Below are 13,594 nucleotides of genomic sequence, written 5' to 3'. Positions count from 1 at the left end.
CTTTCAGCCTTCCCTGAGAAATTGGAGTTTCAAGTCAATTGACTCTGAAGACTAGCGGTATTCGTTTAATGTTTAGATTTTCTTTTCAGCTGCAGTCTAGACTTCATTTCCCATTTGAGAGTTTTAGTTAATGGCCCTATTTGGCCTAGCATTTATTGTTTATTTTCCCTTTAACACTGTTCGCATTAAAGTTTGTGAACTATTGACCTGCTTCAGTGTCTCTCACTCCGCACTTGGGCCATATCCAAACCTGGTAACAGCAAATGAATGATTAGTAGTGGTTGCTGGTTGTTGGGGTGCAGCTGGGTTGGTGGGATATCATGGTTTTGAAAATGCATGCTTTGCCTGAGCTCATTTGACCTGTCATTAAGCTTCCTCCTGCTCTCTGTATTCGTACAGTTCTCCTTCATTGTCTTCTGCACTCTCTCTTCCTTCCCAGTCACTTGTATCTGCTGAGCCTTTTGCAGCCCCCCCCCCACCCCAAAACTTCTATACCACCACGACCTCTGCCTAGTCTGGGCCTCTACTCGCTGGATTTAAGAAGTATGAGGGGGGAGGGGATCTCATTGAAACCTATCAAATATTGAAATGTTGAGATAGAGTGGCTGTGAAGAGGATGTTTCCTTTGGGGAGGGAGTCTAGGATCAGAGGACACAGCCTCAAAATAGAGGGACATCTGTTTAAAACAGATGAAGAGGAATTTTTTAGCCAGTGGGTGGTGAATCTGTGCAAACTGATGTCTTACAATGAGAGTACAATGATGTCTTGCAGTGAGAGTAACAAGACTAATGCTTGTCACATTTTCCATTCCAACCCTTTTAAAAAAAAGTTTCAAAGTGACACTTCAGGGTTATTAAATTTACCAGAGCAGGACTGAGCAACGAAGGAACCAAAGGAAATAATCTCCCAAGCAGAGAAGTGATACAGACACATCAGATATAATCAACCAAGCAAGATACAGAATTCTACAGGAAATGTTGCAAGGGAAGGACATGAAATAAATAAAAGTTGCATACCCAGTGGCCACTTTATGAGCTGCATCAGTACACTTCTTTGTTAATGCAAATATCTATTCAGCCAATCATGTGGCAGCAACTCAATGCATAAAAGCATGCAGACATGGTCAAGAGGTTCAGTTGTTGTTCAGACCAAACATCAGAATGTTGAAGAAATATGATCCAAGTGATTTTAACTGTGGTATGATTGTTGGTACCATATGGGGTGGTTTGAGTATCTCAGAAACGGTTGTTCTCCTGGGGTTTTCATGCACAACAGTCTGTAGAGTTTACAGAGAATGGTGTGGCTGGTTCAAGCTGACAGGAAGGTGTCAGTAACTAAGATAACCATGCGTGTGCAGGAGCATCTCTGAATGCACAACTCGTCAAACCTTGATGGGCTATAGCAGCAGAAGATCATGAAGATACACTCAGTGGCCATTTTATTAGTTACAAGATGTACCTAATGAAGTGGCCACTGAATGTAAAGAAGGTAAGTTAAACTGAAGGTAATTATTACCCATAATGAAGACACTAGAAGATTGAATATAGCAGACTAAAATGAATTCTACCACATTTATTTTCAGCCCGAAGAGCAGGAAAATAACACTACTATCATTTACATCAAAATATTATTAATATTTGTCATGATTCACCAGTGTCAGAAATATTTAGAAATTGTAATTGTAATCTCTCACATGCATAGTCAGAGTGCTGGTCAGTAATTTCCAACTTTTAACATACTGGAATTCTGGAAAAATTACTCAAGAGCTGAAAACAATATAACTTTTGCCCTCATTTAATGAAGACATTGTGCATAACCCTAAAAAAAAAAGCCACAAATATTTATACAATAAATTGGAGCTGCACAGCTCTTCATTAAACAGCAATGGGCCTGGTAAGAAATATTCTGCAAATCTTGTAAAATCTCAAGTTGCATCATTTTCTCACATTTTTTTTTACAAGACGTTCATTTTGTACAGATTGGGACATTGTGTTCTTTAACTCTGAGTGAAAACTGAAGGGGTGTGATGAGTATTAATCATGGCCAACATTTACTGCCTTTGAGAAGTAATGATGGGATACCTTCTTGACGGGTTGCAGTCCTTTGGGGCAGAGCTCCCACAATGCTGCTGGGGAGGAGATCTAGGGTTTAGAGTCAAAGATGAATTATTTCCGGGTCAGAACAGGGTGCAGCTTGAACCGCACATCTATACTGGAGATAATTTACACCGTCCAGTTAACTTATCAACCAGTACATCTTTCGAAAGTGGGAAGGATCTGGAGCTCCTGGGGAAAAGCTACTGGATGGATCCTTTCCTTTACTATTGGGATGATTATCCTACTCCATTCAGATAAAACGGCTCTCCTCATTAGTTCTGTTTGCCATGAGCACGGGTTAATTGAAATCAAAAAAGGGTGGACTATGCGCCATCCATAGCACTAAGACATTGAAATTCCCAACTGCTACTGACTGAGACCAGCTGACTTCATGACAATGACCAGAGATCAACTGCGTGATAGAGTCATACATATCGCAATGGAATGCGCCTCCACAAGCTCCATACTAGCTATTCACCATCCTCGAGGGGGGGAAAAAACCTTCTCCTCAGACCCTCTTAACATTTCACTCTTTTTCACCTTAACCCTGTGCATCTCCGGTTCTAGATTCCCCAATCCAGGAGATTAAAAAAAAATCTATGTTAATCTCTGTTCCTCCCTGTTTTTGTGAGCCTCTATAAAACGCTTTTTGAATAAAAACACCGCTTCCCCATTGTAAATAACTCTTAAGAACTGGCAATTTCCTTAGTGCTTAAAGGAAGATTTCGATGAAAAAAAAATCTAGTATGTTATTTGATTGTTATTGAAGTTAAACGGAAATGTAAAAAGAGCAATTGTAAACAACAGTTTAACAGTAAAAAGCCATGGAATCAAACGAAGTGATCGGCTCTGGTAAAAATACATGAAGCAGTGTGTTAACCCGTAGTTCGTACAGATTTTCTCGGAGCTGGTCGGTAGTCTGGTTGTAAACAAACAAGCCGCTGCGTTTTTTTTGGACAACGGGGAAAGTTACTCATCGTTACTTGCAAAGCAAAATAATACAAATCACTGAAAATATACAATCAATACATTCACACCGAATTGGGATACTGCGATCAACTGTGAATGGTTTGAGATTTTTGCCTCTTCAGAACACAGTTATTCCTGAGGTAGCCCATCCACTCTCTCAGGTATTGTCTGAAATCTTCGGTCAGAAAACAGTAAACAATAGGATCCAGAACACAGTTGATACACATCAGGCCCAGAGTAACGTGGTGAACGTCGTTGAAACTCTTCCTGAAGGTGCCATCTCCAGGTTTCGTGAAGTTGAGAACGTAAACCACCCAAGGCAGTTGGATGATGTGGTATGGGAGAAAACAAAGGCTGTAGATCACTAGAACCATCAGCACCATTCGGGAAGCCCGTTTCTTCAGCTTGCCTTGAGGCAAACTCAACGCTACCTTGTCAATCAAAAGTTTTCGAAGGATGAGGATATAATTAGCAATCACCACCCCGAAGGTGACAGCGAAAGTCAGCGCCATAATCGAGTGAATGATCAATAAACGCGATCGTTCTGACTCATTGTCGCTGCAGTAATTTTCGAAACAGCTTGTTTTGCTGTCCGGTCTTTTATTGGTGTGGTTACTGTTTGTGATCAAAATAGGTATAGAAGCACCCAGAGTTCCTGTCCATATTACAGCGGTAAGGATGACAGCTCTTACCACCTGCTTCGTCTGAGCTGTTTTCAGCGGCCGTGAGACAGCGAGGTAGCGGCTGAAGCTTATCAGTGACAAGAAGCAGAGAGTGCTGTAGGTGTTGATGTAAAACAGAGACCCAAAGAAACCGCACGCACGGTCGGATAATCTCCAGTTTCTTCCGTTATTGTAATAATCGACCCAGACTGGAAGAAACACAACGAACATCAGGTCCGCCAGTGTCAAATTGATCATGTAGATTTTGACTTCAGTCAGTCTTTTATTGGCTTTGTTGTATAATAAATAAAAGCATGCTACGATGTTTTCCGGAAGCCCTATAATAAAGAGAAGACTGTAGATTACAACGAAAAATCTGGGTGTAAATGCAGATGACTGGTATAATTTGTCGTTCGTGCAGGTCATGTTTGCCGCCGGTCACCCAGTGAAAGTAGCACAATTGTCTCCGTGAAGCTGCGGTAAATCCACCGATCACCTCCCTGCACTGTGCGAGATGGGTGCTGATCAAGTTTTTACTCCGCAGTTGCGTGAACAACTCCCAGATGCCGTTCTTCTACGAATGTGAATGCTTGATTGTTAATTGTATCAGTGTCCAAGCGAGTTCAGTCTCAGACCCTTCCAACTTCTCTCGTTCTGTTAGCTTGACTCCAGATGGAGAAAGTCTCGTCTTTTCAGTTACTTCTAGGACTGGAGCTAACGGTCAATAATATTTCGCAGTCCTAAAACCGAATGTGAAGTGTCATAGAAACAGGAACAGAATCTGCCGCGGACTTAGGGCGTTAACTGTTCTGGTTCTTTTCGTTCCTCCCTTCAGGTTCCCTTCTCTTTGATCAGGAGGGAGGTCGAAATCTCTCACGCTTCAGTCAGAACCAAAGTTCACGTATGGCGAGACCGGCATTTCCAGGAATGGGGCGAAAGGGCCGGATCAGTTCCGGTGAGAGGTGCTGGTTTCACGCCAGCGGTAGAGACCGGACTCACCCACCCAAATCGCAGAACGATGAGGTTTGACAACGTTTCAGTCTCTCTAACTCAGTCCTTATTAGACAATCATACAGGGTGGAGGAGGACTTGCTTCCACGGGACTACTGGGCTGTCTGGCGACGCCAGTGTTGGACCCAGAGGCTCTTGCGTAGGTGCGGCAGGAGGTGGTTGTGGGTGAGGTTTTTTATGAGCAGTTAGCTGTCATTTCCCCAAGCTCAACGCCACTTCCCTGCTTTGCTTCTTAACTTCTTTCATGTCTCAATTCCCATGAAACTCTGCCTTGGGAATATTCCGCGATTGAACCCTTGGCTAGAGAACTCTGAAGATCCTCCTGTCCGCAGTGCGGCATGGCCCATGGCTGCTGAAACGCTGACCACTGGTTTAACACATCTGTCTCGAGAGGATTGTGCTTTCGGTGTGATCGCTGTTCTAAGCTCAGGAGAGGTGCCTAGTTGGAGGGCTTGGGTCAGCGAACCGTCTGAAGCGGTCGTCCCTACCCGGCTGCAATAGGCTCTGTTTTGATCAATCGCATCCTTAAATCCACTCATGCAAAAATCTCTAACCATTCACAGTTGATCACAGTACCCCAATTAGGTGTACAGTAAATGTATTGTTTGTATATTCTCAGTAATTTGTATTATATTGCTTTGCCAGTAACGACGAGCCACTTTCCTCGTTGTACAAAAAACACAACGGCTTCTTTGCTTACAACCAGAGTGTACCGACCAGCTCGGAGGAAATCTGTGCGAAGTAGAGGTTAACACACTTTCAGAACACGACATAGGCAGGAAGAGGGATGAGGTCCTGAAGTGTGAGTTTCGGGAACTAGGCAGAAGGCTGAAGAACAGGACCTCAAGGGTGGCGTTCTCAGGATTGCTGCCAGTGCTACGTGACGGTGATGGTAAGAATTGGAGGAGATGGCAGTTGAATGCGTGGCTGAGGAGTTGGTGCAGGGAGCAGGGTTTTAGATTTTTGGATCATTGGGATCTCTTCTGGGGAAGGTGGGACCTGCACAGACTGGATGGGTTGCACCTGAACTCGAGGGGGAGCAATATCCTTGCAGGTAGGTTTGCTAGCATGGTTCGGGAGGGTTTAAACTAATTTGCAAGGGGGATGGGACCCGGAGTGATAGAGCAGTGAAAGAAGTGCATGGAGTAAAGCCAGATCTAACATACAGAGAGGCTTTGAGGAAAGAGAAGCAGAATAAACGGTGTAAAGGTAGTAAGGCAGAAGGGCTGAAGTGTGTGTACCTCAATGCAAGAAGCATCAGGAACAAAGGTGATGAACTGAGAGCTTGGATACATACATGGAATTATGATGTAGTGGCATTACAGAGACTTGGCTGGCACCAGGGCAGGAATGAATTCTCAATATTCCTGGATTTCAGTGCTTTAAAAGGGATAGAGAGGGGGGAAAAGGGGTGGAGGGGTGGCATTACTGGTCAGGGATACTATTACAGCTACAGAAAGGGTGGGTAATGTAGCAAGATCCTCTTTTGAGTCAGTATGGGTGGAAGTCAGGAACAGGAAGGGAGCAATTACTCTACTGGGGGTATTCTATAGGCTGCCTGGTAGCGGCAGAGATACAGAGGAGCAAATTGGGAGGCAGATTTTGGAAAGGTGCAAAAATAACAGGGTTGTTATCATGGGTGACTTTAACTTCCCTAATATTGATTGGCACCTGATTATTTCCAAGGGTTTAGATGGGGCAGAGTTTGTTAAGTGTGTCCAGTAAAGATTCCTGTCACAGTATGTTGACAGGCTGACTAGGGGGAATGCCATACTAGATCTAGTACTGGGTAATGAACTGGGTCAGGTCACAGATCTCTCAGTAGACCATCATTCCTGGCCTTTAGCATTATTATGGAAAAGGATAGAATCAGAGAGGACAGGAAAATTTTTAATTGGGGAAGGGCAAGTTATGAGGCTATAAGGCTCGAACTTGCGGGTGTGAATTGGGATGATGTTTTTGCCGGGAAATGTACTATGGACATGTGGTTGATGTTTAGAGATCTCTTGCAGAATGTTAGGGCTAAATTTGTCCCGGTGAGGAAGATAAAGAATGGTAGGGTGAAGGAGCCATGGGTGACAAGTGAGGTGGAAAATCTTGTCAGGTGGAAGAAGGCAGCATACATGAGGGTTAGGAAGCAAGGATTAGATGGGTCTATTGAGGATTATAGGGAAGCAAGAAAGGGGCTTAAGAAGGGGCTGAGAAGAGCAAGAAGGGGGCATGAGAAGGCCTTGGCGAGTAGGGTAAAGGAAAACCCCAAGGCATTCTTCAATTATGTGAAGAACAAAAGGATGACAGGAGTGAAGGTAGGACCGATTAGGTATAAAGGTGGGAAGATGTGCCTGGAGGCTGTGGAAGTGAGTGAGGTCCTCAATGAATACTTCTCTTCAGTATTCACCAATGAGAGGGAACTTGATGGTGAGGACAGTATGAGTGAAGTTGATATTCTGGAGCATGTTGATATTAAGGGAGAGGAGGTGTTGGAGTTGTTAAAATACATTAGGACGGATAAGTCCCCGGGGCATGACGGTATATTCCCCAGGCTGTTCCATGAGGCGAGGGAAGAGATTGCTGAGTCTCTGGCAAGGATCTTTATGTCCTCGTTGTCCACGGGAATGGTACTGGAGGATTGGAGGGAGGCGAATGTTGTCCCCTTGTTCAAAAAAGGAAGTAGGGATAGTCCAAGTAATTATAGACCAGTGAGCCTTACGTCTGTGGTGGGAAAGCTGTTGGAAAAGATTCTTAGAGATAGGATCTCTGGGCATTTAGAGAATCATAGTCTGATCTGGGACAGTCAGCATGGCTTTGTGAAGGGCAGATCGTGTCTAACAAGCCTGATAGAGTTCTTTGTGGAGGTGACCAGGCATATAGATGAAGGTAGTGCAGTGGATGTGATCTATATGGATTTTAGTAAGGCATTTGACAAGGTTCCACACGGTAGGCTTATTCAGAAAGTCCGAAGGCATGGAATCCAGGGAAGTTTAGCCAGGTGGATTCAGAATTGGCTTGCCTGCGGAAGGCAGCGGGTCATGGTGGAGGGAGTACATTCAGATTGGAGGATTGTGACTAGTGGTGTCCCACAAGGATCTGTTCTGGGACCTCCACTTTTCGTGATTTTTATTAATGACCTGGATGTGGGGGTAGAAGGGTGGGTTGACACAAAGGTTGGTGGTGTTGTAGATAGTGTAGAAGATTGTCGAAGATTGCAGAGAGACATTGATAGGTTGCAGAAGTGGGCTGAGAAGTGGCAGATGGAGTTCAACCTGGAGAAGTGTGAGGTGGTACACTTTGGAAGGACAAACTCCAAGGCAGAGTACAAAGTAAATGGCAGGATACTTGGTAGTGTGGAGCAGCAGAGGGATCTGGGGGTATATGTCCACAGTTCCCTGAAAGTTGCCTCACAGGTAGATAGGGTAGTTAAGAAAGCTTATGGGGTGTTTGCTTTCATAAGTCGAGGGATAGAGTTTAAGAGTCACGATGTAATGATGCAGCTCTATAAAACTCTGGTTAGGCCATACTTGGAGTACTGTGTCCAGTTCTGGTCGCCTCACTATAGGAAGGATGTGGAAGCATTGGAAAGGGTACAGAGGAGATTTACCAGGATGCTGCCTGGTTTAGAGAGTATGGATTATGATCAGCGATTAAGAGAGCTAGGGCTTTACTCTTTGGAGAGAAGGAGGATGAGAGGAGACATGACAGAGGCGTACAAGATAATAAGAGGAATAGATAAGAGTGGTTAGCCGGCGCCTCTTCCCCAGGGCACCACTGCTCAATACAAGAGGACATGGCTTTAAGGTAAGGGGTGGGAAGTTCAAGGGGGATATTAGAGGAAGGTTTTTAACTCAGAGAGTGGTTGGTGCATGGAATGCACTGCCTGAGTCAGTGGTGGAGGCAGATACACTCGTGAAGTTTAAGAGACTACTGGACAGGTATATGGAGGAATTTAGGGTGGGGGGTTATATGGGAGGCAGGGTTTGAGGGTCAGCACAACAGTGTGGGCTAAAGGGCCTGTACTGTGCTGTACTATTCTATGTTCTATGTTCTATGTTCATATATTTTTAACCAGAGCCTATCACTTTGTTTGATTCCATGGTCTTTTACTGTTAAACTGTTGTTTACAATTGCTCTTTTTAAATTCCTGTTTAACTTCAATAACAATCAAATAACATACTAGATTTTTTTTTAATCGATCGTCTTCCTTTCAGCACTAAAGGACTTTGTGATGCACACCATTTCTTAAGACATATTTACGAAAGGGAAAGGTGTATTTTTACTCAAAAACTGGTTTATAGAGGCTTACAAAATTCTGGGGGGCAAAGATAAACAGATAGATTTTTTTCTCTCCTGTACTGGGGAATCTAGAACCAGAGAGGCACAAGGTTAAGGTGAAAGTGGGTCTGAAGACAAAGTTTTTTCCCCTCGAGGATGATGAATAGCTAGTATGGAGCTTGTGGAGGCACATTCCATTGCAAGATTTGAAGAGTATTTGGGCTGGTATTTAGAAAGGGGATGAACACTTAAGCAATCAGTTATTTTGTGCTTTATATTTGTAATTAATTTAGATCACTCTGTAGAGATCTGATTTCACCTTGACACAAAAGAATCATTTTCTGTTGATCTGTGTCAAAAATGCCTATTAAATCCACTGTGATTACATGTTCATTCTTTGGGGCACTCTATTTTTGTGGATGTTTGCGAAGAAAAAGCATTTCAGGATGTATATTGTATACATTTCTCTGACATTAAATTGTACCTTTGAACCTTTTGAACCTTTGTTGTGAAATAATAAAACATGAAAACTTCCAAGGGGAGCGAATACTTTTTATAGCCACTGTACGTACTGCCCGTGACCATGTGGGATTCCTCGGAGTACGCCTATTCTCTCACACATTCCAGAGATGTATAGTTAGGGATAGTGAATTGTGGGCCTACTACGTTGGTGCTAGAAGCATGGTAACACTTGTGGGCTGCCTCCACCACAATCCTCAGGGGGTGTTTTCCGTTGAGGGATGGCTGTTAGTGTGGTGCTGTTACGGCTTGGGGCATTCCAGAAATTGGAGTTCAATTCCTGTGCCATCTGTAAGGAGTTTCTACGTTTTTCTTGTCAACATGTGGGTTCCTCAGGGTGCTCTGGTTTCCTCCCACAGTCCAAGGACACTGCTCAGTATATTGTTTGTGGTCCTATTGGTCTGTTCCTGTGCTGTATGGTTCTATGTTCCATGTGGTGCAAGGTTGGGATATGAAAAATAAATATGGTTTGAGGTAGTCTTAGGGTTTCTCCGGTCAGTTCAAGAACCTGACGGCAAAGCAAGAAGTTGTGTTGAAGTTTGAAATGTTAGTTTTCATGGTCTGTACCTCCAGTCTGGTGACAGCATCCAACAATGTTCACGACCCTGCAGAGATTTGTGGACACGGTTCAACACATTATGGAAATCAGCCTCCTCTCCATGGACTCTGTCTATACTTGCAGTTTGTGTAAAGCAAATTCTCCTCCCACCATGGAATTCTCTCTACTCCCCTCTTCCATGAGATACAAAAGTTTGAAAACACGTACCACCTATCATGGTCCCGTCCACGAAGTCCGGGTTCCGGTTCATGGTCCAGTCCGTGGACTCCAGACTCTGGGTTTTCCGGCTGTCCCTTGTTTCAGTTGGGCTTAATCATAGGCACCTGATGCTCGTCTTGGGGCTGGGAATATAAGTGACTCTGGGATCAAATGTGGGTGCTGGTTCGTCTCGTCAGTATTCCGTCCGCACATCTGTGGGGTAAGTCAGGCAGTTGGATCAGTCCCTTCCTGTCCTTTCCTCTGTTGGGTAAGCCAGGCCATCTTTGCTGTTACCCTGAGGCTGGACTGTTCCCTTCTCTTCCCTTTCCTTCTGAAGCCTTGCCTGTTTTGCCGTCAAGTTCTACCACCAGAGCAAGACTTGCTGTGTCTAGATAAGGAACTGTCTATCGTTGTTTGGAACTGTCTCTGTGTCCATGCCTTCGCTAGGTAGGTCCGTCCGTTTGCCGCTACCTTGTGTTGGGAACCGTCTCTGTGTCCACACTTTCGCTAGGTAGGTCCAGCCGTTTGCCGCTACCTTGTGTTGGGAACCATCTCGTTGTATTCAGCATTCTGTGTATGAGTCCAGGCTCTACGTCCTGTTCCCAAGGAAGGGTCCTGGCTCTGTGTTCTGTGTATGAGTCCTGGCCCTACATCCTGTTCCCAAAAAGGGGTCCCGGCTCTGTGTTCCATGTTCCTGTCTCTCAAGTCCAAGGTTCCATGTTCCCATGCTCTAGACCAGGGCTCCGAGCATCCAGTCCTCATCCAAAGCTCCAAGGTTTCTGTCTCCCAAGACCATGTCATGTCCTCGCCTAGTTCCGGGGTCCAAGCCTGAGTCAAGACTCAGGTTCTGGGTCCTTGTCCAGTCTCAGGCTCAGAGTCCAAGCCCAGGCTCCTAGTTCCCAATTCCTTGACCTGGTCCCGCTTTTCTAGCCAAAGTCCTAGCCCAAGTCTGTGTTCCTGTCTCAGTTCCTAGTCTGTGTTCTGTGCCATCCCTGAGCCTATTCTAGTCCAGTTCCTAGTACTTCAGTGTCTATGTCTTGCATTTGGGTCTTCTCCCATTGCCCCCCCCCACAATAAGATGGACTCTTGACCTCACGATCTACCTTGTTACGATCTTGCACCTTATCACCACCTGCAATGCACTTCCTCTGTAGCTGTATTACTTCCTGCCACACACTGTTATTGCTTAACCTTGTATTACCACAATGTACTGGGTAATAATTTGATCTGCATGAAAAGTTTGCAGGATAAGCTTCTTACTATACCTTAGAATATGTGACAGTAATAAACCAATTCAATTCCAATTCCATTTTAAGTATGAAGGAGAATCCAGAGAATCAGCCGTTTCTGTTAGAAGTTGCTGAAGAGTTTTTTGTTCATTGATTGAAAATGATAATTATTGAATTTTAGCAGTTGTAGGTCCACAATACAGACCAGAGGCAATTACACTCCGTAGCCAGTTTATTAGGTACACCTATACATTTGTTATGTACCCCTAGGGTTCATATTTTCTCTGGACTGTCACTTTAAAATGTCGGGAGAATGAGACTGACTTTTTGACACTGTTTGAGCTGCTCCAGAAAGAGGGAGAGAGAGAGAGAGAGGCAGGTAGAGTTATTTGATGGATAATCGATGTTATGATTTCTCTGCAGCTTGTTTTGAATATACAAAGACACACAGGCACACACACTGTTAGAGTCAAGTTGGATTCGGTCAATGGAAGACATCAATGAGTCGGTCGCTGGTTTAAACTTCCAGTAGCCCAAAAGGGATGAGTTGGGATCGATCCTGAGTATTGATGAATAACTCTCAAGTTTTCTGCAAATAGAACAAGTTTGTAGGCAGAGAAAATAGGAGAGATAGGTTTGAAACAGAAAGAACCTAGTGACAAAGAGATCACTGTTTGAACTCTCTCTCTAAGTAGCCAGTGAGGGTGAGTTTGTTTCCATTCGACTACAGAAGTGTGATTGTCACTTAGTAATCCACAAGAGTGGGTTCTCTGGTGAAGGAAACCTTTGTGAATACCACATGTGTATTTACCCTTTGTCTGGGTGTGGTAGTTCACTGAAGAAAGGCACCCCTGTGGCAAATCAGTCTTGGAGTTATTTTGTATGTCATGAGACTGGATAAGTGGCTATCTCTTTGTGTGTTTGGGCTAACTTTGTGGAGTCTACCAGTGTGTCTAACCCTTGCCTGGTTTGGTAGATTATCACTTGAAGACGGCGCTCTTAAGTTGGTCAAGTTTGGCTAACTTGGAAGTTTCGGAGGACAACGGGAAGAATCGACAGCATCGGCTTATGTGGACAACAAACCTCTCTCTCTCCTCAATTCTACTTAACTCATTAACATGAACTGAACTGACTTCGTTTACCTACTATTGTAAGACTGTATCAATTACCTCTGAAGCTTGAAGAAGTTTGGGTTTATATTTCCACACCTGTATATGCATAAACTCTGCTAACCTGTTTGATTTATCGAGTTTTATATTACTATATTGCATAGTTACTAATAAAAATCATGTTAGTAAACTGTAAAAACAGACTCCAGGTGTATTCCATTTCTGCTGGTTCTTCAACCCGTCCGGGGTCCCTAACAAAATTAGGACCTGCGTCCAGGATCTGAACAAATTGTTTGGGGGCTTAATTGATTTGATTGGGGAAAATCCCTTTCAATTTGTTTGTGTGGAAAAAGAGCAGCAATGGATGTTAGAGTTTTCCTGGCCTTGCCGGACCCTGTGGCTTTGAAGAAAGCTAGAAAGGATGAGTTGCAGAAAATTGCTGAGGAACTGAAACTTACGGAGGTCAAGAAGGGTATGACAAAGGCAGTAATTCGAAGGAAAATAGTTGAACACTATACCTCTGTGAAGCAATTTGACCGGAGGTGTTAAAGGGATTTCCTGCAGGTAAAGAGGAGATCCAGTTACGACTGGAACAAATGAAGTCAGATAGACGTAAGTTCGAGAATGAGCAAGAGCAAAGATAGCACAAGTTGCAATTAAAACAGCTCGCGGCTGAAGAAGCAGAAACACAGAGAGAGTTCGAGAGGGAGATGTGGCAGCTGGGAGGGCCAGTGTTGGACTCCAGTGATCTTTACAGCTTGAAAGAGCTGGATTTGATTGAAGAATTTAAGAAGTGTGTTCCAGATGATGTAAGGGCATACCTCGATGAAAGGGATGCAACTACCTTGCGTGAGTCTGCTAGATTAGCAGACAAGGTGGTTTTAACCCACGAGGTTGAGTTTACTCCAGATGAGAGTTTCCCAGAGAGTAGCTGGGAGGATCAGGGTAACCTGGAATTTGAAACTGGGACTAG

At 44.1% G+C, this 13,594-nt stretch overlaps 1 protein-coding gene across 1 annotated transcript; it reads right to left on the bottom strand.

The window, feature by feature from the left end:
* Positions 1–1,568: 1,568 nt before the first annotated feature.
* LOC134350203 (platelet-activating factor receptor-like) lies at positions 1,569–5,215 on the bottom strand. The gene has a single exon (XM_063055190.1). The coding sequence runs from the start codon at positions 4,151–4,153 to the stop codon at positions 3,152–3,154; it is 1,002 nt and encodes a 333-aa protein (XP_062911260.1). The 5' UTR covers positions 4,154–5,215; the 3' UTR covers positions 1,569–3,151.
* Between the last annotated feature and the right edge of the window lie 8,379 nt (positions 5,216–13,594).

The sequence above is a fragment of the Mobula hypostoma genome, chromosome 8 (assembly GCF_963921235.1).
Source record: "Mobula hypostoma chromosome 8, sMobHyp1.1, whole genome shotgun sequence".
NCBI lineage: Eukaryota > Metazoa > Chordata > Chondrichthyes > Myliobatiformes > Myliobatidae > Mobula > Mobula hypostoma.
Note: the sequence above shows the minus strand (reverse complement) of the source record. Positions and strands in the feature narration are given on the sequence as shown.